At 48.4% G+C, this 24,240-nt stretch overlaps 1 protein-coding gene and 1 long non-coding RNA gene across 5 annotated transcripts in view; one reads left to right on the top strand and one right to left on the bottom strand.

The window, feature by feature from the left end:
• Nucleotides 1-10,001: 10,001 nt before the first annotated feature.
• On the bottom strand, nt 10,002-14,558 carry LOC147271493 (uncharacterized). Its single transcript, XR_015115277.1, has 3 exons — nt 14,516-14,558; nt 11,089-11,196; nt 10,002-10,968 (listed from the first exon to the last, which is right to left on the bottom strand). It is a non-coding gene; the product is annotated as an uncharacterized LOC147271493 (long non-coding RNA).
• LOC147271494 (NACHT, LRR and PYD domains-containing protein 3-like) overlaps nt 11,016-24,240 on the top strand; it is a 22,288-nt gene continuing 9,063 nt past the window's right edge. For 3 of the 4 annotated variants that reach the window (XM_086202705.1, XM_086202715.1, XM_086202732.1), the window contains exons 1-6: nt 11,016-11,130; nt 15,650-15,854; nt 15,995-16,105; nt 16,284-16,362; nt 16,464-16,659; nt 16,841-18,635. In XM_086202705.1, the coding sequence (XP_086058831.1) occupies nt 15,664-15,854; nt 15,995-16,105; nt 16,284-16,362; nt 16,464-16,659; nt 16,841-18,635 (2,372 nt within the window). In that variant the 5' untranslated portion in view covers nt 11,016-11,130; nt 15,650-15,663. Of the gene's footprint in view, nt 11,131-15,649; nt 15,855-15,994; nt 16,106-16,283; nt 16,363-16,463; nt 16,660-16,840; nt 18,636-20,202; nt 22,152-24,240 lie in introns of those variants that run through there. The other variant, XM_086202723.1, reaches the window with a different exon arrangement.

Raw genomic sequence — 24,240 nt, forward strand, 5'->3', positions numbered from 1 at the left:
TCCACTTTTTGTCACCGACGTCGCATGCGACCTCCCAGTCCACTGTCTTGGATCTGTTCACCCTCATTACTGTAGTGTGGTGGTCATTGATGCCTCAGCCTGATTGGGGGAGGGAAGTCACTGACGCCTAAAATCTTGGAGTGAACTGGGCTTGAGCCTTCATGTGGGACCAGGTTGGACCGGTCTGAGGGTGAAGGTCTGACAAAGTGCAATCCAATTACATGACAACAACAGTGATCCAGAGACCCACCTACCCCCCCCCCCCAACACCACCACACCCTTTCCCGCCTCAGTCGCCATCATGTGCCCCTTCACATTTCTGTCTGCCCCCTTATAAATGCCCGTCGAGAACCGGCCCTGCTGCAGCTCCACTTCCTGGACTGAATGAGGGGCCCAGCAGGTCCCTGCGGGGACTCACCTGCTCTGTCCAGCCTGACTCGGGGCTTCAGCACGGCATCGAGCAGCAACCTCTGCCGGCGGTTCTCCCGCTCGTACTCCGCCACGGTTTCCTCCAGCAGAGCCACGATCTGCTCCGCGGCCGCCGCCAGCCGCTCGGTGAGCAGCGCTCTCAGCACCGGGACTCCAGCCGCTGAGTCTCCTTCTCCCAGCTGCAGCAGGAAGTCTTCAGCGGCGGCGAGGATCCGCTCCTGGACCGACACCCGCAGCAGCTGCGCGGCGCACATGTTGAGGTTCTACCGGCGCCACTCAGCCTTCAGGAGACAAAGACCGAGGCCGGGGGTTCACGGACTTCTCCTTCTTTCCTTGTTGTGTTCAAAGCTTCCCGCGTCTTCTTCTCGTTTTTTGAAGTGCGTATTGATGACGTATGTGGTGACGTCCGAAGCCTCGCCAGCCGGCAGTGACCACGTGACTGATTCAGGACCTGCTTCTCCGGCTTGGCGTGAGATTCTAAATCTAAAGCAGTGAAACGCCGTGGTTTCCTCCCTCTGGTCCGCGCATCTGTTGGAGTTTCGTTTCCAGAGGTGAACCAGCGAGGAAGAGCAGGTTTTCCCCGTCTGGGAACATCTGGAGTTGATTTCTCCTCATCAGCTCTGCTCCTACTGATGACTGTAGGAATTTTTCAACAAGTCATCATTAATCAATCAGAAGGACCCACAGAGTCTATATTACGCTGTTCAAAATCTGAAGAGGACACCCTCTAGTCTAAAGTGATCCTTAAATGTGACAACAGTTGATAACAAACTACCAGAAGAGAAACCAGTGTGTTGCATATCAAAGTATTTGTAGCTGGGTCAGTGTGACTGTGAGCCTTCATCTTAACAGCTAAATTGATCCTTAAATGTGACAACAGTTGATAACAAACTAGCAGAAGAGAAACCAGTCTGTTGCATTTCAAAGTATTTGTAGCTGCGTCAGTGTGACTGTGAGCCTTCATAGCCAGCATGAAGGAGCTGGTTTCATCTTTGCTGGGGAAATCCCACACACAACTGCTCTCAGTTCCAAATGTGTGTGTCCTCACTCCTCCGTCCTCCTGCTGCCCTCAGAATACAGACACAATTCAACCTGGCAAGTTTGGAGCATAGAAGTGCTCCTGAAGAGATGTGTGTCAGCCCACAGCTGGCTGTTCTTACCTGGAACCTCAAGATGAAACTGCTTCCACAGATTCGAAATGAATCTGATGTTGACTTTTGGACAAATCACCTGTTCATCAGTTCATCATCACTTCCATCCATTTCTACTGCTTATCTTGTTATAGAAAGGAGTCTATCTGCTGTGTGACTGAGGCAGTTACTGTGAGCTGCTGCATGTCTCAGTGTGTGTGTGTGTGTGTGTGTGTGTGTGTGTGTGTGTGTGTCAGTGACGTGCGGTCAGGGGAGGCAAGTGAGGCCGTGCCTCGCCCGTCATCATGGAAAGAAAAAAATGTAAATTGAAAAAAATAAAAGCAATTATTGTATTTTTCCTTTGATTTGTACGATAAAGTTATTTTGCTTTTAACTCAACCAGTTTTAAGTTATTTTTTATTCAAAATCACAGATTTTTCATATTTATCGTTCAAATACTGAGAAGAGACGTGCGGTGAGGCACCAGGCAGCTGAGCCTCACCAGGCATTGCTCAATGACTCGGCTAACTGTGCTGCATGCTATGCAGGGAGCCCGTATTGCTGTCTCTTTCTATGGCGCTATTAAAATGTTCAAATACTTCTGCGAAACAAACTACATTTCTATAGTTTAGCTGGTGAATATCATGTAGAGTGTTTTTGTATACACTGAGTGTAACGTGTTTCTTGTGCTGAGCGATCATAAAACGGCTGCGAAAAGGTGCTGGGTGAGGCACGCAGTTCTCCTGCCTCATGGAGGAGGCGCTAGTGAGCCCAGGGATTCTGCTTGCGCCTCCTCCGGTCCGCTGCAGAAGAAGAAGTGACAGCGAACTACAATTTACTGTTAGGAAAGTCAAGTGCAGTCATTCAGTTATTGTAATCATTTTTGGACCTAAACACCACAGGGACACACTCTTGAATCGGATCTCTACTCTAGATGGCATCACCCTAACTTTGAGTACAACTGCAAGGAACCTTGAGGTCATTTTTGACCAGGACCTTTCCTTCAGCTCCCACATAAAGCATGTGACTAGGACCGCCTTCTTCCATCTGCGAAGTATCGCTAAGATTAGGAATATCCTTTCCCAGAGTGATGCTGAAAAACTGGTGCATGCATTTATCACTTCTCGGCTGGACTACTGCAACTCTCTCCTGTCAGGATGTCCTAAATACTCCCTAAAGAGTCTCCAGCTGGTCCAGAACGCTGCAGCGAGGGTTTTGACGGGAGTTAAGAAGAGAGAACACATCTCTCCCACTTTAGCTTCTCTCCACTGGCTTCCTGTAGGATCTAGAATCGACTTCAAAGTCCTTCTGCTGACTTATAAGGCTCTCAATGATAAAGCTCCATCCTATTTGAAAGAGCTCATTAGTCCCTACTGTCCGACCAGAGCACTCCGCTCCCAGAATGCAGGTCTTTTAGTGATTCCCAGTATCTCTAAAATCAGACTGGGAGGTAGAGCCTTTAGTTACCGGGCTCCTCTACTATGGAACCAGCTCTCTCCATGGGTCAGAGAGGCAGACACTTTAACTACGTTTAAGTCCAGGCTTAAGACCTTCCTCTATGACAGAGCCTTCAGTTAGGACTGGTTCAGGTAGCTCTGAACCATTGATAGCTATGCTGCTACAGGCTTAGACTGCTGGGGGACACATCAGGTTACATGGAGCCCTTCCCTCCTCTCCTCTCCTCTCCCCCTCTCTCCTCCCTGCACATTTTTGGAACTGTCATTACCATTACTTGTTGCACTTTGTAGTTTGGCCTTGGTGTCTCCCAGTCTCTCTGTGTTTCCACAGATCCACCAGAGCCCCAACCGCCGCCTGCATCGCCCCCCCCCCTCTTATTCCCTACTGTTACACCGGCCTGCGCTCCCCTTCCATGAACCAGTCTGCCATCCAGTCCCCCATCAAGCTGGCTTGATGGCTCTCCCTGCCTCCCCTACCAGAAGCTTCCTTCTTCAGCTGTTATTAACATTTCCGTGTTTCTCACATTTTGTATTGTAAACTGTTTTCTTGTCTGTAACAACATCTACTGCACGTCTGTCCGTCCTGGGTGAGGGATCCCTCCTCTGTTGCTCACCCTGAGGTTTCTCAGATTTTTCCCTGTTAAAAGGTTTTCTATGGAGTTTTTCCTCAGTCGATGTCTAAGGGCAGAGGATGTTGTTATGATGCCATGTGAAGCCCTTTGAGACAAACTGTTTGTGAAAACGGGCTATACAAATAAAATTGCCTTGCCTTGCCTTGCCTTATTTTTTTTCTCCTGAGTGGCCGTAATGTCACAATGGAGGATTACATTTCTAAGCTAAAACAATTTTCTAAATTGGATTTTCAATGGAAGCAGGAGGTTCACGCTAAAGTATCCAGAGCGCTGAAGAAGCTGTGGCAGACAGAAGCCAAAACATGGAGAACATTTTTTGACTGTTTTTATTATTAAATGCAGGTTTTTTTTCATATGTTGACAGATCTGATTGTGATGGAGTCGGTGCCTCACCAGCCATGAACCTCACCACACGTCACTGTCTTCCAGTGAACGTCCAATTGTCCTCTGAAATAAGAGATGAATCTTTCCCTGCTGAGACTCCTGATCTCTGACTGTCACTAGCATGTGCTAGCAGAATACAGCACTCCTTCTTCATGATCTGTCTTTGTCTCTGACCAGCTCTCCTGCTCTCTTTCCTCCTACCAGTCAAAGCAGACATCCGCACCTACTGATCTTGGATGTGCTGCCCGTTCCTGCCTGGTAAAAGAAGGAACCAGCACCTGGTTCTCCAGGCTGAATGAACTCCAGGACGTTGGCCAGCCGTGTCAGTTGAAACCTTATTTGTCCAAATAGAGAAAAAATAAGTCTGATTGTTGATGAAAGATGTCATCATGGCTTTGAAACTGTGGTTGGTGACCAGCCAACATGAGCACATTCATGGAAGAATAGCAGTAAAAACAGGAAGTGTCAGTTAGCAAATACTCACCAGTCTGTCACGATCATACTTGATTCTAGTGGAACAAAATGGCTGCTGCTGACTGTGCTGCCTGGTGGAGGATCACTCTTCACCATCCTCTCAGGCCTTGATGGAACCAAAAAGGCCAGTTCCTGGAGAAGATCCTCTAGGGGTCCAGGTTAAAGCGGCGCCCCAGCTGGCACCAGGCGCTGACCCAGGTCCTGCATGGGAGATACTGTCAGTTCTGTTCTGCCCTGCTCACAACCACAGGCTGGTGTTGAGGCCTGCAGCAACCAGGGCCCCAGTCACCAAGAGTATAAAGGCTGGTCATTGTGGCAGTGGGAGGAGTCAAAATGAAGACAGACCAATGAGAGCAGGACGTTCCTGGAGAAGTCAGAAGAACTTGACCATGTTTCCTACAGTACCCAGGAGGCCTGGTAGTTGTTGAAGGAAGCTCCAAAAGCAAAGAGCAGACAGCAGGACATCAAAAGAAAAGATCCAGACACTAAAACTACAAGTAGAAACAAGAAGAAATACTCAAAGCTTTGGAAAGATACTACAAGGTTGGATATACATTATTATATACACTACTATTCTCATTGACTCCTAAAGAGGGACAGGAAACATTAGAATGTGGGTCAGATCAGCTGATTTCAGTGTTGAGTCCATCCCTCCATCCACTTTCTGTTGTTGTCCTTTAAGGGTCATGGGGGGGGGGGCGATCCCAGGTGACATTGTTCAAGAGGCAGGGTTCACCCTGGACAGGTCACCAGTCCATCAGGAGAAATGAGGTGGTCAGCATCATGCAACCTAAACTAAAACATTAGTCAGATCAAATTCAGATTAAAGCAAGAGTCTCCAGATCAAAGTCAGAATTCCTGACGATGTCATCAGGGCTTTGACAGTAACTAGAATTCTGTGTTTGATCTCAGGAGGATATGAAAGAAACACAATTGAGAAAAGTATATGAGACCACGGCGGCATGATGGTGCAGTGGTTAGCACTGTGGCCTCACAGCAAGAAGGTTCTGGGTTTGAGTCCAGGCTCAGGTGCAGAATCTGCATCTTCTCCCCGTTCATGCGTGGGTTCTCTCTGGTACTCCGGCTCCTTCCCACCGTCCAAAGATGTGTAATTTGGGATGAGGCTGATTGGACACTCTAAATTGACCGTAGGTATGAATGGTTGTTCGTCTCTGTATGTTGGCCCTGCAATGGACTGGCAACCTGTCCAGGGTGAACCCTGCCTCTGGCCTGTAGATGCTGGGATAGGTTCCAGACCCCTCGACCATCAATGTAGGTCTTTTGTTAATTGCATGCCACATTAAATTATTATTGGTCACTTTTCTAGCAACAGTCTCACAGTGTCAAGACAAGAACACTTCTACTTTTGATGATGACAGTTTGTTCAACACTAAACTTCATCCAGTACCATGTTGTCCAACACTGGAACCTCCACAGCACCTAAACAGGGACTTGAACCCTGGACCCTCACATTAAAAGTCTGATGCTCTACCATCTGAGCTACTCAGGCTCTTTCTACAGCATTGAGACAGGAACAGAAACACCTGTGAAGGTCAAACTGATGCTTTCTTGACTTGTTCAGTCCTCCATGTTAAAGTCCACCAGGCTTTTGATTGGCTCTGATTCTCTGTGGCAAAATCCAACAAGAGGCTCCAAAAATGTCCTGAATGTCACAAGGTAAGGCGATTTTATTTGTAGAGCCCATTTTCACCAACAGTTTGTCTCAAAGGGCTTCACATGGCATCATAACAACATCCTCTGCCCTTAGACCCTCACATCGACTGAGGAAAAACTCCATAGAAAACCCTTTTAACAGGGAAAAATCTGAGAAACCTCAGGGTGAGCAACAGAGGAGGATCCCTCACCCAGGACGGACAGACGTGCAGTAGATGTTGTTACAGACAAGAAAACAGTTTACAATACAAAATGTGGGAAACATGGAAATGTTAATAACAGCTGAAGAAGGAAGCTTCTGGAAGGGGAGGCAGGGAGAGCAAGCCAGCTTGATGGGGGACTGGATGGCAGACTGGTTCATGGAAGGGGAGCGCAGGCCGGTGTAACAGTAGGGAATAAGGGGGGGGGGGCGATGCAGGCGGCGGTTGGGGCTCAGGTGGATCTGTGGAAACACAGAGAGACTGCGAGACACCAAGGCCAAACTACAAAGTGCAACAAGTAGTGGTAGTGACAGTTCCAAAAATGTGTGGGGAGGAGAGGAGGAGAGAGGGGGAGAGGAGAGGAGAGGAGGGAAGGGCTCCATGTAACCTGATGTGTCCCCCAGCAGTCTAAGCCTGTAGCAGCATAGCTATCAATGGTTCAGAGCTACCTGAACCAGTCCTAACTGAAGGCTCTGTCATAAAGGAAAGTCTTAAGCCTGGACTTAAACGTAGTTAAAGTGTCTGCCTCTCTGACCCATGGAGAGAGCTGGTTCCATAGTAGAGGAGCCCGGTCACTAAAGGCTCTACCTCCCAGTCTGTTTTTAGAGATACTGGGAATCACTAAAAGACCTGCATTCTGGGAGCGGAGTGCTCTGGTCGGACAGTAGGGACTAATGAGCTCTTTCAAATAGGATGGAGCTTTATCATTGAGAGCCTTATAAGTCAGCAGAAGGACTTTGAAGTCGATTCTATTTGAGTATTTGAGTGTTTTATTTGTCACCAAGGGATCGAGCCCAAGGCGAAATTGCATTACACTACTCAAAGCCTGATACAACGATCACAAGCGGTCACAATTATTACAGATTGAAAGTAATAATGGTACACTTCAGAAATTTAACAACAGCACATATACATTTGCTGTGTATGTACGCTAAACTTGAGCAGTCCGTTGACCCAATGGAGGCAAGATCCTACAGGAAGCCAGTGGAGAGAAGCTAAAGTGGAGAGATGTGTTCTCTCTTCTTAACTCCTGTCAGAACCCTGGCTGCAGCGTTCTGGACCAGCTGGAGACTCTTTAGGGAGTATTTAGGACATCCTGACAGGAGAGAGTTGCAGTAGTCCAGCCTAGAAGTGATAAATGCATGGACCAGTTTTTCAGCATCACTCTGGGAAAGGATATTCCTAATCTTAACGATACTTTGCAGATGGAAGAAGGCGGTCCTAGTCACATGCTTTATGTGGGAGCTGAAGGAAAGGTCCTGGTCAAAAATGACCCCAAGGTTCCTTGCAGTTGTACTCGGAGTTAGGGTGATGCCATCTAGAGTAGAGATCCGATTCAAGAGTGTGTCCCTGAGGTGTTTAGGTCCAAACACGATGACCTCAGTTTTATCTGAATTTAGCATTAAGAAGTTAGAAGACATCCAGGATTTAATGTCTTTCAGGCAGTCTTGCAGATGAGTAAACTGGCTTGTGTCGTCTGGCTCCATCGACAAGTAAGGTTGTGTGTCATCTGCATAACAGTGAACAGAGGGCAGTAGAATATCAAATCTAGAGGTTTGGTCCATTGTATCACGATGACATCAAAGACAAAATTCTGAAATCAAAGAGTAAAAAAATTCTGGGTTCAAAGAATTCTGAAGTCAAGTTTTGGAAGTCGACCATGAACATGAACCTCCAAGTCTGAAGTTTAAACTGGTAGCTGTGGTTTGACTGGTTTGTTGTTTAAGTTACCAGGTTTGTAAATACTTTCCCATTCAGGGCCTTGAATTTCAGGGGAGTCCTTCGACAAAGTCATGTCCAAATAAGGGCATTTCTGGCTCCTTGAAGCTGCCTTTGATGCTCAGCCACAGGTAAATCCCTCCTCCTGGTAACAGGACAAAGTAAACATTGTCCCCATGGTACTGAATCAGGGAGATTTGAATGTGTGGGGTTTCTTTGTTCTTCATCTTCATGACTGAACAGAGAAGCTTTAGTTGATGGCAGTTTTCAAAGTGGAGCTGCTGCCAAAGGGGCTTTCCTCCATTGTCAGGGTCCTGCTTCTATTTGGGCGGTGAGGACTCTTTCTGAGCCGCTTCTTGAAGGGAAGTGAAACAATGTGTGAGTGAGTGACTGCTGGAGCAGAGAAACATCTGACAGAAACTCCTTCAAGAGGAAATCTGCTCTCACAGTCCTGGTGTCCTAGCAGCAGGATTTGATTGACAGCTAGCCTGTCCTCTAATCTGAGCGGTGTCTTCTCGGTGATGTCCCTCCCTCCCTAACGGTGCTGCCCCCCTCCAGCCAGGAGCTGCAGCAGGGGAGGGTCACGCTGGTGTTGTTGGCCAACAAGGGCTTCCCTTCAGACTGGAGTCTGGCCTGGAAGGTGGACGGCAGCAGCAGCGGCAGCTGGGAGGAGAGCAGGAGCCCCGGGGTGCTGGAGAAGGACCGCCTCTACAGCTGGAGCAGCACCCTGAGGCTCCCCGCAGACCAGTGGAGGAAGGTGGGCTGGGTGAGCTGTGAGGCCACCCAGGGCTCCCAGACTCCAGTGTCAGAGGTGCTGAGGAGAGACCAGTGTTCCCAGTCCTGACCTGACTCACTGGGACTCTGAACTCTGCAACAGTTTTCCTCTGTAAACGTTGCCATCAGAATGTTTGCTGCTCCATTTTGATTGTTGCTCTCCAGCTTCAGCTCAATAAAAACCTCTTCATCACATCAGTCCCATGTGGAGCTGCGTTGTTCCAACAACACTGAGCTCTCAGCTCATAGCAGTTCTACAATAAAGGTTCCAACACAACGTTCCATTGATCCATGAACAAAGCAGGCAGTGAGACCATGATGATGTCACATCTGTCCACTGTCCAGATGTCAGAGCTGAAAATGATACGATGCCATGTTCCCTTCAACAACAGTCCAGCAGAAAGCCACCATGAAGACCTGAGGAGAAGCAAGGCAGCTCACCACAGTCAGGAACTCCCAGTCACCTCAACAAGGTTTCTGTCCACTCACGTTCAACCAGACCAGCAGATCAACTGCATCCCCACTGCCTCACCACCAGAGGGAAGTAGAACATCAACCATAGAGGCTCCCACTGAGGAATGAACACCACCACCAGCAGACGGCTCTCCCTCTCTGACAGCATTTAAAGGAGGTTTCCTGGAGTGACTGGTCTGATCAGTCACTCCAGCTTCCAGTAAACCATTCAGTTGAAAATACCAGCAAGTCCCATAAACCTCCTGAACATAGAGAGGGAAACATCCCTCAGAATAAGGACACACAATAAAAACCAAAGAAATGCTTGGGTCCAGTCCCCCCTGACTGAGGACACCTGAGCAGACCTGACTCAGGCTGACCAGGTTGTGTTTGTTCATGTTTAGTGTTGGTGAGTGTGTGTCCTTGTGTGTTTGTGAGTGTTCATATGTGTGGTGTGACTGAGCTTCATCCAGGAGTGTGGCTGAGAGGAGCAGAGAGAGAGCAGTGCTGTGTGAAAGGAACTAAACTCCACGTTCCAGTACACAGAGCTTGATGGGCTCTGTTGGTCCTCTAGCAGTCAGACCTGGGTTCAACACTGCTGCAGTTCTACATCTGGACCACGTTTTGTTCAAGTCTAATTCATGTTTCCCCTTCACACAAAACTGGTCATGCATTTGTTTTAAATCAAAGAATTCTTGTACTTTATTCCATCAATGTGAACCCTTTGTTCATGGAAACTGTTTCATCTAGCAAATCTATAACCTGCACTTCTTCTGAAGATCTTGTGTCGCTCCATGTTGGAGTTCGAAAGTTGGAGGTAAGAGTGAGGGTGTGAGAGGAGGGCTGGACGGGTGAGGAGGGAGAGGTTGAAGTGGACAAAAGGCCAGGCTGCAGCACAGATAGAGGAGTTGTTGTTGCCCAGTTCTGATGGAGGAGTCAGAGTGAAAGGAGGGAAAGGAACCTGAACGAGTGAAAGGAGAGGTGTGTATGACTGAAGGGGAAACGCCTCCTGGCTCCTCCAGCTGTGATTGGTGGGAATGGTCAGTGGGCGTGACTAAGGTGTGTGTGGGTATTGTAGTACAGTTGACTCATAGCTTGGCAACCAGCCCAGAAGATACAGACACAGAAAGTTAAAAATAGTCCCCCCGTGCTCACCTGGACTCCTGCACAGACGTTCATGTTTTTCCTCTTGTCTTTTATTCCAAGTGCCAATAGAAGAACAGGTTAAAGGTGCAACTTGTAAAATGAGTACCGTATCAACCGTCCTAATCGGGGCGAAGAACCCAGAGCTTTTAAAACAAAGGTTAGAAATTTCTGAAAAGTGGGAGAAGCGAACCAAAGGGACGACCCCAGCATGGCCCAAGGGTGGCACCTCTAATGTGTAAAGACTTCAGTCAGATAACAATATGAATAATATTGATGGCAGTTCAGGTCTGAATGGGGGAGCAGGAGGAAAACTGGGAGATGATGAGACCCTGGACAGAGACAAGCTGCAGCTGTTCAAAGACGTCTCTCAGGGAATCCTGGAAGAACTCGATGTGACCTCATGAAGGTCTGGAAGTGTTGAAGCAGGGACAGGAACTCAACTGCTGCTGCTGGGATCCATCTGATCTGGAGCCATCATAGAGGCAGGCAGCACCATCTAGTGGAGAGATGGGACAACTGCATGTAACTGGTTTCTGCCTGTGGCCTGACTGGTTTTCAGGTTGTTCTCGTTGACTTGTTATGAGGAAGCGACGCCAGATCAAATGCACATAAACACCTGGCCTGAGGAGGGAGAAGGAGCAGCGTCTCTCTGATCCAGGTATGAAGGCCATGATTAATGGACATGTCTGTCCATGTCGGTCACCTGTTTGTCTTGAACCGCTAACTGAATTAAAGGAGGGGGAAGAAGGAGGGAAGAAAAGAACCATTGAACGAGTGTGCAGGTTGAGTTCAGCAGGTGAGAACCCCCCAGACCAACAGGATCCCTCTGACTGAGTTGGCTCCCTGCTTGAGTGTCCAGCTGAACCGTCTCCATCAGGAGGTGTGAAGGTGGGATTCTAGCTGGTTCACAACGAGCGTCAGTGGGAACGTTCACAGCAAACCAGCAGCGCTTGGTTTCTCATGTTGCGTCATCAGGGAAGAATGCAGGGAGAGTATGAACGGGTCCAACCGGATCTTAACATGTCAGACTTCACACTGGAGTTGAGGGACAGCCGCTGTGTCTCATCCAGACATGAAAGAGGGTCCTGACCACAGCATCATTCAGTGTTGCTGTTTGAGGTCCTGGAGGCGGAGCAGCTGCTAGAAAAGCCTGAGTTTATGATTCTGAGCTGTTGGAGGAGTGAAGCTGAGACTCAAACCTGGAATCTGATCCGAACCATCAGAGTTTCCTGATGCTTGGATCAACATTCCGAGTAGGAATGTTGGACTGAGATCTTTCCAAAGTCAGAGCTGCTGGTTCCTTCACCTGCACTCGCTGCTTCATGGAGATTCTGTTCTCCATCAGAAGGTGATGACACCAACAGTCTGATAGTCAGGTTGTCATGGTGATACGTTTGTGACTCTGGTCCCAGGTTGGGACCGGAGTCACAAACTGTTCTGTGAAACACAGAGAAACACAGCAACAATGAAGACACAGCAGCCCGTTCATCGTCCAGATCATGGACATAGTAAAGAGTAGATCCCGCATCCGCCGCTACCACGAATGGGCGCTGTCGAGAAATGCCGCCGCCAACTTGGTCCGGTCGCCCGCCTCACTCTGCACCGCTGTTTAACCGGCGCAATGAAGTCTCAGCGCATTAAATGAATCATAGTTCGCTCAATACTACGCTATTTTTTCCTCTACAAAAGTCATTCAAAGATTCATGATGGAGGCCATAACTTTTTGGCGTTTTCAAACACTCATAATGAATCAAATAATATTTTAGAAGATGCCGGCAGTGGCTGTAGATGCCATAGTAACATAATTAATCAAGGATAACTAGGTTAGAGCTGGTTCCTGCTACGTCTCAGTGATTATTAAAAACTGGCCATTTTAATTGGCTAATTTAATATATATTTATTTGATTTTGTTTAATTTTATAGATCTGTATACACACACTAATAATGTCATATAGAAGCAGACTGTCTACTTTAATAATTGGAAAATTGAAGAAATACCCACAAATATAGAGCCTACATATCCAAAAATTGCACAATTTCAAGTTAAACCTAAGAACATCCATCCATCATCATCATCTGCTTATTCCTACACATTAATGGTCGCGGGGGGCTGGAGCCTATCCCATCACCTATGGGCAAGAGGCGGTGTTCACCCTGGACAGGTCACCAGTCCATCACAGGGCCAACACACAGAGACGAACAACCATTCACACTCACACCTACGGTCAATTTAGAGTATCAATCAGCCTCGTCCCCTCTTGATGTCTTTGGACTGTGGGAGGAAGCTGGAGTACCAGAGAGAACCCACACAGGAACAGGGAGAACATGGAGACTCACACAGAAAGATCCTATGCTGGAGCCGGGACTCCAACCTGGAACCTTCTTGCTGTGAGGCCACAGTGCTGACCACTGCACCACCGTGCAGACCCCCAAGAACATATGAGATAATATTCAATTTGTAGTCATAGTACAATGAATACTATTAGTATTAATAGTATACTATAAATAGTACCATAAACTGAGCAAACACGTACTGTAATGCTTAAAGTAGTATTTTTGTGGCTGCCGGGTCATCCTGAGGAGTCTCAGATCTGCTGGAGGCAAGACAGAAAGACAGGGATGGATGGATAAGATGGATAGATACAAAAAAATCTTTAAAAAAAGAGTTCACTTTCCTACTTTCTATTTTATTCCTTCAAGTTTCTTCTCTCCCAAACAGTTTTCCAATCGAATGCTAATCTGTTGCTAACACCAAAGTTGCTATAATTGTGAATAAGTCAGCTGTCTTCAAGTGACTCTACCATCAGGTAGAATGTTGAGGAAACGTTTAATCCTACTTGTGAAAAGTTAACCCTTGAGCCCTGCTCGCTACCGTCCGCACACTGGCACAGGAATACGGCGCACAGTGCTCCGGCATCGCTGAATCACCATACGAATGACTGGAGCGTATGGGAGCTTGACCGGACCAAGATGGCGGCCGTATTTCTCGCTGCGCAGCAGTCCGAGCGGTGTCTACTCTTTATTGTGTCCATGGTCCAGATCGTGTCTGAGGCATACCACCCAGGCGCACCTGCTCCTGTGACGAAGGTTCCACCCTGATGCGGCACATTTTCACCATGTTTCAATGTCGAAACTGACATAAAATTTAACATGACAGCGATGTCGTTCAATTCTATTAAGGGGGTATTAAACCCTGGCAACAAAGAAATTTTTTTTTTTAATTAAATGAATATCTAAACAGGCTGCACGGTGGTGCAGTGGTCAGCACTGTGGCCTCACAGCAAGAAGGTTCCGGGTTCGAGTCCTGGCTCCAGCACAGGATCTTTCTGTGTGGAGTCTCCATGTTCTCCCTGTTCCTGTCTGGTCCCTTCTGTATATAGCTGCTTTATTACATTTGTGTATCACAACTGGGGAAATAAATATTGTTACAACTTATGCAACTCTGTCGTGTTTTGCCATCAGTGGTTTAATGTCTGGATCCCACCACTGCCACCAAATGTCACACCCCGGACACGGTTATGGGTAGTGTGAGACCCAGACATTAAACCATTGATGGCAAAACACGACAGAGTTGCATAAGTTGTAACAATATTTATGTCCCCAGTTGTGATACACAAATGTAATAAAGCAGCTATATACAGAAGGGACCAGAGGTCTGTAATAAAAATAATCAAAACTAAATAACAAGCTCAAAACCAAAGCATAATAACTCAGATACAAATCAAAATATTTAACAATGATCAAATGCATACATTCTATGTTTTAGCAGTATACTTTCAAGAATAAATCAAATATGCATATTCTGTGTTTTAGCAGTCACAATACTTTCAACAAGAATAAATCAAATATGCATATTCTGTGTTTTAGCAGTCACAATACTTTCAACAAGAATAAATCAAATATGCATATTCTATGTTTTAGCAGTCAATACTTTCAACAAGAATAAGTCAATGCGCATATCAACCATGGTTTACTCTTAGCTTAATCAATAGAAAGAACATCATAACTTGGAAACAATAGAACTTTTGAGAAACAATATTCACCTCTGGACCTCAGCAATGAGCACCTCACCCCAGCAGAGTTAACAGCAGACTGCCTTGTAAGCCCACTCTCACCCCTTATATACTCTCATGGCCCCTCCCACCAGACAGACCAAAGACCAGTTAAGGGGAGTTGTATTGTTTTCCCAAATTGTTCTGTGTACCTTAACATACAGCAAAGAAACACCATGTCCTTCAGTGACCATATATATCTGCTACTTTGCAATAAACAAATGTCCAGTGTCCTTCATTGACCAAACCCATTCACATGTCCATGTACTGTTCGAGTTCCCCTGTCTCCGGACAGGGAATGGTTCGCCCCAATTTGGGCGTAGCCTTCGACGCCTACTTAAAGGCTCCAGCCCCACCCTGACTCTTTTAGGATCCAGTTCAGAGCCCTGGTGAGGGAGAAGGTTGTAATTTGTTTGATGCATGGTTTTGTGAATAAATGTCCTTTAATGTTGCTGGTTGTTTCCGGGTTTGTCCATGTTATCCCACCAAACAATTGTGCACTTATTGAGGTGGGTTAGGGACAAACAGTGACAGTGGGGTCTAGACTGTCACAGGTTCTCTCTGGTACTCCAGCTTCCTCCACAGTCCAAAGACATCAAGAGGGGACGAGGCTGATTGATACTCTAAATTGACTGTAGGTGTGACTGTGAGTGAGAATGGTTGTTTGTCTCTGTATGTTGGTCCTGCGATGGACTGGCGACCTGTCCAGGGTGAACCCCGCCTCTCACCTGTAGATGCTGGGATAGGCTCCACCCTCCCACCCCGCGACCCTGACTAGTAAGGAATAAGCGGCAGACGACGATGGAATATCTCAACACAAAAATGGTCGCACTATTTTTGGGCATGTCACACGTTCATTTGTCAGACTTTGATGTTGGATCTGATAGCAGCTCTTTCAGTTCAGAGCAGCTCAACCAGACAAAGTTCAACTGTCCTCCTGGAGTCCAAAGGTTCAGGTCTTCTTGCTGCTATCAGATGACTTCCGTCCTCCAGACAGAGAAGAATGAATGTCTCTCCACCATGTTTCTGAAGAGGAGAAGGATTTGAACTTGGAGGAGTCACAAGTTTGGGTCCTGAGATGTGAAGCTTGTTGATAAATGAAGGTGTTGTTGTGTTTGTGTGAAGGTTTGAACTCTGATATGAATCAGAGTGAGGACCTAGAGGAGGGAGCCCCTCCCCAGAAAACCAGGCTGGACTCTACTGGTCCTGGAGCTGGAGCTGGAGCTGGACCTGGAGCTGGACCTGGACCCAGGTGTGTGTCCTTCAGAAGCAACGCCTGTATGGATCAGCCGATTTCTTTCAAAGATGGTCAACAGTCTTCTGGTCAGAGGTGAGCTCTGAGGACTGAAACTCATTTTTCTCAGGCATTTTTTTTATCGTCATCATTAAAACGTTTGACCTTCAACATTTTCCTGTTTTCCTGGATGATTTTTCCTGATCGTCAGCATTGATCAGTGTTGTTTCCATCAGGTTCTCTCAGAGGACACCAGACCCCCCCGAACCCAGCTGTGTGTCCATGAAGAGTGATTGGTCTATGGGTCTTCCTCTCAAGTTCAAAGGTGGACTGGAGTCTGATCCCAGGTGAGAATGTAAACTGTCTGTTCTGATACGATCTCTTCCACTCAAGAGCAGGGGGCTATGGGCAGGTCTGGGACCAGCCACAGACCCCCCCATCTCTGCTGGGTCCAGGTCCCTGCTACCATGAAGGTCCCTGGTGTTCCTTTACTATTGGTTCTTTGACTTCATCTTGTCTCCACAGACTTGATCAGCAGAACTCAGATGGTCTCGGTGGTGAGTCCATCCAGCAACACCCAGCACACCTGGACTCCATCTTTATGGTCTGTGAGGGTTCAGTCACTCACTGGAGACCAGCAGGTTTTCAGTCACATGACCTGTTTTTGCCTCCACTCGTTTCACTCTGACATTTATTCTGTTCCAGCTGCTGGAGGAGAAGATTGTTGACTTTGTGAAGAAGGAGCTGAAGAGATTCCGGAGGGTTCTGAGTCCAGATGAACCAGAGGAGTGGTTGGATGATGAGGAGGAGCAGAGGAGGAGCAGAGAGGCGTTCATGAAGATCACACTGGACTTCCTCAAGAGAATGAATCAGGAGCAGCTGGCTGACCGTCTGCTCAGCAGTAAGATGATTTGAACAGCTTTAAAGCTGGAGTGCATCATGTTTTGATCCAAATGAAGGTTCCTCACATTCAAGCCCTCGTCAAACCAGTTCCAGCTTCCTTCCTGCAGCACCCAGATATATCAGGACCAGGACGAGTCCCAGTGTTCACCCTTGACTCCATTTGTTCTTTGTTCATTCAGGAACTTCTGCAGCCTGCCAAAGTCAACTGAAGTCCAACCTGCAGAAGAAGTTTGAGTGTGTATTTGAGGGGGTCGCTAAAGCAGGAAACCCAAGCCTTCTGAATCAGATCTACACAGAGCTCCACATCACCGAGGGAGGGGCTGCAGAGGTCAATGAGGAACACGAGGTCAGACAGATTGAGGCAGCATCCAGGAAACCAGCCGCACGAGACACAACCATCAGACTAGAAGACCTCTTTAGAGCCTCAGCTGGAAGAGAGACAGCAGTCAGGACCGTGCTGACAAAGGGAGTGGCTGGCATCGGGAAGACGGTCCTAACACACAAGTTGACACTGGACTGGGCTGAAGGCAGAACCAACCAGCACATAGACTTCATGTTCCCGTTCACCTTCAGAGAGCTGAATGTGCTGAAGCAGAGGAACTTCAGCTTGGTGGAACTTGTTCATCTCTTCTTCTCTGAAATCAAAGAAGCAGGAATCAGCAGGTTGGAAGAGTTCCAGGTTGCGTTGATCTTTGACGGTCTGGACGAGTGTCGACTCCCTCTGGACTTCCACAACAACCGGACCGTGACCGATGCTACAGAGTCCACCTCAGTGGACGAGCTGCTGACAAACCTCATCAGAGGGACACTGCTTCCCCCCGCTCACCTCTTGATGACCACACGACCTGCAGCAGCCAATCAGATCCCTGCTGAGTGTGTTGACATGGTGACGGAGGTGAGAGGGTTCACTGACCCCCAGAAGGAGGAGTACTTCAGGAAGAGATTCAGAGATGAGGAACAGGCCGAGACCATGGTCTCCCACATCAAGAGGTCCCGAAGCCTCCACATCATGTGTCACATCCCCGTCTTCTGCTGGATCACTGCGACCGTCCTGGAGGACCTGTTGACCACCAGAGAGAGAGGAGAATTGCCAAAGACCCTGACTGAGATGTACATTCACTTCCTGGTGGTTCAGGCCAAAGTCAAGAAGGTCAAGTATGATGGAGGAGCTGAGACGGATCCACACTGGACTCCAGAGAGCAGGAGGATGATGAAGGCTCTGGGAAAACTGGCTTTTGATCAGCTGCAGAGAGGCAACCTGATCTTCTATGAATGTGACCTGACAGAGTGTGGCATCGACATCAGAGCAGCCTCTGTGTACTCAGGAGTGTTCACTCAGATCTTCAGAGAGGAGAGAGGACTGTACCAGGACCGGGTGTTCTGCTTCGTTCATCTGAGTGTTCAGGAGTTTCTGGCTGCTCTTCATGTCCATCTGACCTTCATCAACTCTGGAGTCAATCTGCTGACAGAGAAACAAACATCCCGGAGGTCACGAGTCTTCAGAGGTGAACCTGAACTAAATAACCTGCACCAGAGAGCTGTGGACCAGGCCTTGAAGAGTCCCAATGGACACCTGGACTTGTTCCTCCGCTTCCTCCTGGGTCTCTCACTGCAGACCAATCAGACTCTCCTGCAAGGTTTGGTGTCACAGACAGAAAGAAGCTCAGAGACCAAACAGGAAATAGTTGAGTTCATCAAGACGAAGATGAATGAGGATCTGTCTCCAGAGAGAAGCATCAACCTGATCCACTGTCTGAATGAACTGAACGATGATTCTCTGGTGGAGGAGATCCAGCGTCTGCTGGGATCAGGACGTCTGTCCTCAGCTAAACTGTCTCCAGCTCAGTGGTCGGCTCTGGTCTTCATCTTACTGTCCTCAGAAGATCTGGACGTGTTTGACCTGAGCAAATATTCAGCTTCAGAGGAGGCTCTTCTGAGGCTGCTGCCAGTGGTCAAAGCTTCAACTGCAGCTCGGTAGGTGGATGAAGTCCTGGATGTGTGATGAGACTTTTACCAGTTGAACTTCATATGTGAGGAACACCTCTGGTTCTCATCCTCCACCCTCTCATGGTCTGAGTCTCTGTAGGAAGTTGGAGCAGGATAGAACAGGAAAGAACAGAGACCAGAATGTGGTGGAACAGGGAGGACATTTGGCCGATGTCCCGTCCAAAGAGTTTGGTCAGAATGATGAGAGCAGAACATCCTGAGCTGGACTACTAGATATTTCTTCTAGTTTAACAAGCTCTCCTCCACATGAAGGGAAGGCATTCATGAGGGCTGAAGTTCAATCATGATGTCCATGTTCTGTTTCTCCAACAACTGATCAGAAGAGTCTTTTTGTTCTGATCTCATCAGATGTCTGTGTAGGTTCTCATTCATCCAGGTCATCGTAGATCGAAGCGAAGTAAAATCTGGTCAACTGGAAGTAAGTTTATCTTGAAGACGTTTCACCTCTCATCCGAGAGGCTTCTTCAGTTCTAGTGAAGAGTGTGGAAACTCCAGCTTATAAACCTATGTGGGAGTGGTCAGTGCTATTGTGGTGGAAACGACCCTCCCGAGACTCACCTGGCCTCCCCAAACGACAGTCGTGGTGCAGTGTCAGGGAGTTTCAGGGGTGGTCGTTAGGGAGTTTCACCGACCACTCAGATGCTAATGGGCTGTGCTGGCAGCAGCCGTTCCACATGGGTCTTTCAGCTGAGCTCTTTGGGGAAGGTTTGAAAGGACTTGGTTGTAAATAGGTGAAAGGAAATGTCGCAGTCCACCTCCTCTGTTCAAAGATGGTTTCTCTATCTTGACGTGGATGGCTTCTTTAACTCCTCTTTCAAACCATCTGTCCTCTCTGTCGAGGATTTGGACATGGTCGTCCTGGAAGGAGTGGCTTTCCTCCTTGAGGTGGAGGAAAACCGCTGAGTCCTGTCCTCCAGAGTTGGCTCTTCTATGTTGGGCCATGCGCTTGTTGAGGGGCTGTTTGGTTTCCCCTATGTAGAGATCCGTACAGTGAGGTCTGCACGGATCTGCCTGCAGAGGAGGTGGACTGCGACATTTCCTTTCACCTATTTACAACCAAGTCCTTTCAAAGCTTCCCCAAAGAGCTCAGCTGAAAGACCCATGTGGAACGGCTGCTGCCAGCACAGTCCATTAGCATCTGAGTGGTCGGTGAAACTCCCTAACGACCACCCCTGAAACTCCCTGACACCTCACAACGACTGTCGTTTGGGGAGGCCAGGTGAGTCTCGGGAGGGTCGTTTCCACCACAATAGCACTGACCACTCCCACATAGGTTTATAAGCTGGAAATTCCACACTCTTCACTAGAACTGAAGAAGCCTCTTGGATGAGAGGTGAAACGTCTTCAAGATAAACCTACGTCCAGTTGACCAGATTTTACTTCGCTTCGATCTCATCAGATGTTCTTCTGGTTTTACTTTGTTCTTCTCCTCCTTTTCCTCTGGTGGATGCTTGATAAATTCCCTCCAGAGCCTATTTTTCTTCTTAAAGTCTTTCTCCAAACCCTTTGTTCACCTTGGTTCCCTCCTCTTTAGGAACTTGTCTCAACTCCTTCAACAGACAACGTCGGTCAAAAAGAGTCCAAAATGGCTGTCAAACCTCATCCTAGGATTCCCTGCTGTCCTCTCCAGAAACTTCCTGTCAATCAGGACTCTCAGGTTCTGCTCTGAGCCTTCATTGCCTCTGGTGATTTGTTCCCTCCAAACTCTTCCTCTGCCTGTTTGTTCTGAGTTTGAAGTTCTTCTTCATCTCTGCCACTGTAAACAGGCAAATGGTGGCTCCCACCAGCCACTAACAGTTGACTTTCCTCTGTCCATCAATCACATTGATAGAAAGATTGTCCATCAGTGCTGCTCTGTTCTCTCAGGTTCTCTTAGGTTCTACAACGACTGGATAGAAACTCCACTCAACATGAAGGAACAAATTCTGCAGTTTTGAATGATCAACAGATTTCACTAAATCCAACAAACCAAACTCTCACTTTATCCTGATGCTCTTCACGTCATCCTGGAAGTGGATGAAACTGATCGACGCGTGACCCGGCGCTCTAGAAACACAACTAACTAATATGGTTCTGCATCTGTCAGCCTCAATTTCAGAGGTCACACATCCATCAGCTTCTCAGTAACCATGGTGATCTGATCAAGAACCTGGCATTGAAGAGCAACAGCCCCCTCTCTCTCTGACCCTGGTTGGACTAAACCTTTCAGAGCCTCTCCTCCATGCTGCAGCTCATTATCATTCAGCCAAGGCTCCAAAGTTGCTGCTCACTAAATCTCTGCTGAAACTGATGACGCTCTCTTTGATTGAGGAGAAGTTGCTGCAGAGCCTCCTGCTGGTGAAGTGAAGGACTGAAAACTGCTCCATTTGACTCCAGAACTGAACTCCTCTTCAGAATAACAGTCACAGTTCAAGCTGATGTTCTGGTGGAAGTGGATCTCTGATCAGTGGCATTTTCTAACTCCTAAATTGTTGGATCTTGACAGCAGAAGACTTCCAAAGTGTGGATTCACTCATTTTCTTCCAGTTTTCCCAGATTTATCTCTCCCAAACTGAGGTTGCTGATATTTCACAGCACAACTCCATTGACAGTGGGACATCTCCTCACCCCTCCTCCTCTCCTCCTCAACATTCAACATTGTCATGAATGTTGATCAAGATCTTCCAGGTCTCTGACCACTGTCACTTTTACCTGCTCAGGTGAGCGTTCAGTCTGATCAGGACTCTCCAGCTCCTCTCCACCAGTCCTGAATTCTCTTCCTCTTTGTCAGGATTCTGTCTCAGTCTCAGTTTGTCTTTGTGAGAGGCTCTTCTGCATGGACACCTGGACTCTTTGCTCCTCAGCTTCATGTTTTCTGCTCACAAATGGAGCGATGATGCTGAGCCTGTTGTTGTGTCTCTGGTTTGGTGGACGAGCAGCGATCTGGTCCCTGTTCATAGGAACCTCTCTGTTGTTGAAGAACTCCCTGACTCGCTGCTCAAGTGACTGCAGTTCACCTCTGGGTGCGTCCTCACCCTGCTGGTCAGCAGCTGTGAGGCAGCAGAGGTGCGGTGGCTGGTCTCAGGTCCAGACATCACCAAGTCCTCGTCCTTGTTTGTTGCTCCAAATCTTCCCCTCTCTTTTCAGTCTCTTCTCTTCTCTGGTCTTCTTCTTTGATGGCAGCCTTCAGGTGCTGCTCTTCATCAGTCTAATCTAGTTGGTCCCTCTGTTGCTGGCAACCTGACGTCGATCCTCTGACTTGAAGTTCAGAGACTTTTGAACTTCCTCATCGTCTTCTGCTGGTTTATTAGCAATGTTTTCTTTGGTTCATTATGAATGGACTTGGAAAGAAAAAAGAAAACAACTTTCCTGAGAGACTCCAGCTCATCCAATATGGCCGCTGTGACATCACATTGTAGCACACGTCATCAAAAGAGACCAAAAATAGTAGAAATCAATCAGACAAGTTTTTTTTTTTACCCTGTCCTGTTCAGCAGCAGCATCCATGTTCCTGGTGCCTTGTTGGACTGAAGCAGTTCTACTCTGTTAAGGAGGAACCTGATAAACTCCTCCTATCAGCATCTGTGTTGAACTTCATTAGGAATGGTGTTGGTTCATTGATGAAGCTACCAGACTGAGACTCAGGAGAGGACAGGAAGAGAGACCAAGGACAGGACAGGGAGGACAAGGGGGGGGGGACAAAAACAACAACAGCAATAGCAGAAAAAAAACAAAAAAACAAAAACCAAACAAACAAACAAAGAAAAAGTAACAACAACAACAGAGAGGAGAAAAGAAAAAAAAAAGGAAAAAACATTGGTTGCAGAATTTCCAGTGCAGGTTTACCATTTGGTTTAATATAATTTTTAGATAAATGTCTGAGTGTGTGATTATGGGTCAGTTGTGCACCGCATGCGTTTGTGTGTATACGTGTGTGTATGTGTATGTGTGTGTGCAACAGTTTGTCTTGGATGCTGTGCGTAGCTGGCTGTAGCTGATGTGGGGGGCCAGGACATCGCACCCCCAGTCCAGGATAGCAGGCAGGTCAGGAACAAGCCACCAGAGCACCCAGAAACCCCCAGGACACAGGGAGCCCCAGGCCACCCCTCCCCCAGGAAACAGCCACAGGCCAAACCCATGCCAGGACCCGTAGGAAAGCATAGGAGCAGCAAACCCCACCTAGAAGCAACCCACAGAGAGACGGGGCAGAGATGACCCCGGTCCCACCGGGCACCCCCCCCCCCCACAGCATGAGCAGAGCCCAGGGGCACAGGGCCCCTCTGGCCCGAGACCCGACCAGAGCCCCCCAAGAGGTCCGCCAGCGGCGAGGCCGACACCCACCCACACCCCACACCCAGGCAGGGCAGCCACAGCCCACCACAACGACCAGGCCCACCGCCCCCGAATGGAGATACCCCCCCAACCCCCGATCCCCATCCCCTCCACCCATCCCCTGTTCTCCCCCTCCCCCCAGAGCAGGCGGGCTTCAGGCTATAGGGCACCACCAGCCAGCCAGCCGGGAACCCCCACTCCCCTGAGAGGCCCAGCCCACCCGCCAGGGTGAGCTGAAGGCACGCACGCCCAGGACCGCCACCCCCGGACAAAACAATCATACCCTCATCTTCCTCCATACAGGGGCTGAGTACTCCATAGATGCTGATACGGTCCAGGGCACCTCAGACTTAGTGAAACCGCCAGCGAGCGATCCACCACACAACAGCAGGGCCCGTGACCAACCCCAGCCCAACCACCATGCTGGGAAGAGGACCAGCCCCCCCCACAAAGAGCCCCGGGCAGGCCCCCAGGCCTGCAATCGTGCAGTTAGCAAAGGAGGCAGCACTGGACCCACTCCGTGCCCCAGCTGCCCCCCCATCCCAACATGGGTGCAGGGTGCGTGTTGTGCATAGGAATGTAGATGTGATGATGTGGATGACTAGAATGTAGTTAAAATTGGCGGAGGCACCCAGGGCATGGGAGCCCCGCCGGTTGCAGACGGCAGAGTCTCCCAGTACATCCTCATGCACTCCCCCAAGCCCTAAATGTCTACGATGTGATTAAAATTGGGGGGTCCAGCCCCTCAAGGCCTAGTGATACATAAGATGTGATGTGATGGGACAGAGAGGCGATGAGAGGGGCTGAGGAATGGGCCAGACCTGCAGGGGGCCAACTTCCAGACTGGTCCCGCTGGACACCCCGTCACCACTGCAACCAGCCGACAGGGAGTCTAGCCTACCTGGTCCAGGGGTCTGATTGGAGCACCAAGGGGCACTGTCCAGAGATCTGGGCAGAGGGTCCACCACCGCGCAGTGCGAGGGCAGACTCCAGCTCATCCAATATGGCTGCTGTGACATCACATCGTAGCACACGTCACGCCAGTTGAGTCTTCCTGTTCTTATAAAGCTGGAAACTCCCTCAGAATCAGACCAGTGGGTTCAAACTAGTTCACATTGTTAAAGTGATGCTTCACCTAAAAAGTGGATTCTGCTGATCAAGAACTCACCAACAGGAGTCGTGAGCTCTCAGAGAGGTTCTCCTCCTGCATGACTTGTGTGGGACTGCAGAATGCAGGAGGATCCGGTCACGTCTCTTTAGC

Source organism: Aulostomus chinensis, chromosome 1 (genome assembly GCF_037954235.1).
Source record: "Aulostomus chinensis isolate RoL2024-O1b breed Wild chromosome 1, RoL_Achi_v1.0, whole genome shotgun sequence".
NCBI lineage: Eukaryota > Metazoa > Chordata > Actinopteri > Syngnathiformes > Aulostomidae > Aulostomus > Aulostomus chinensis.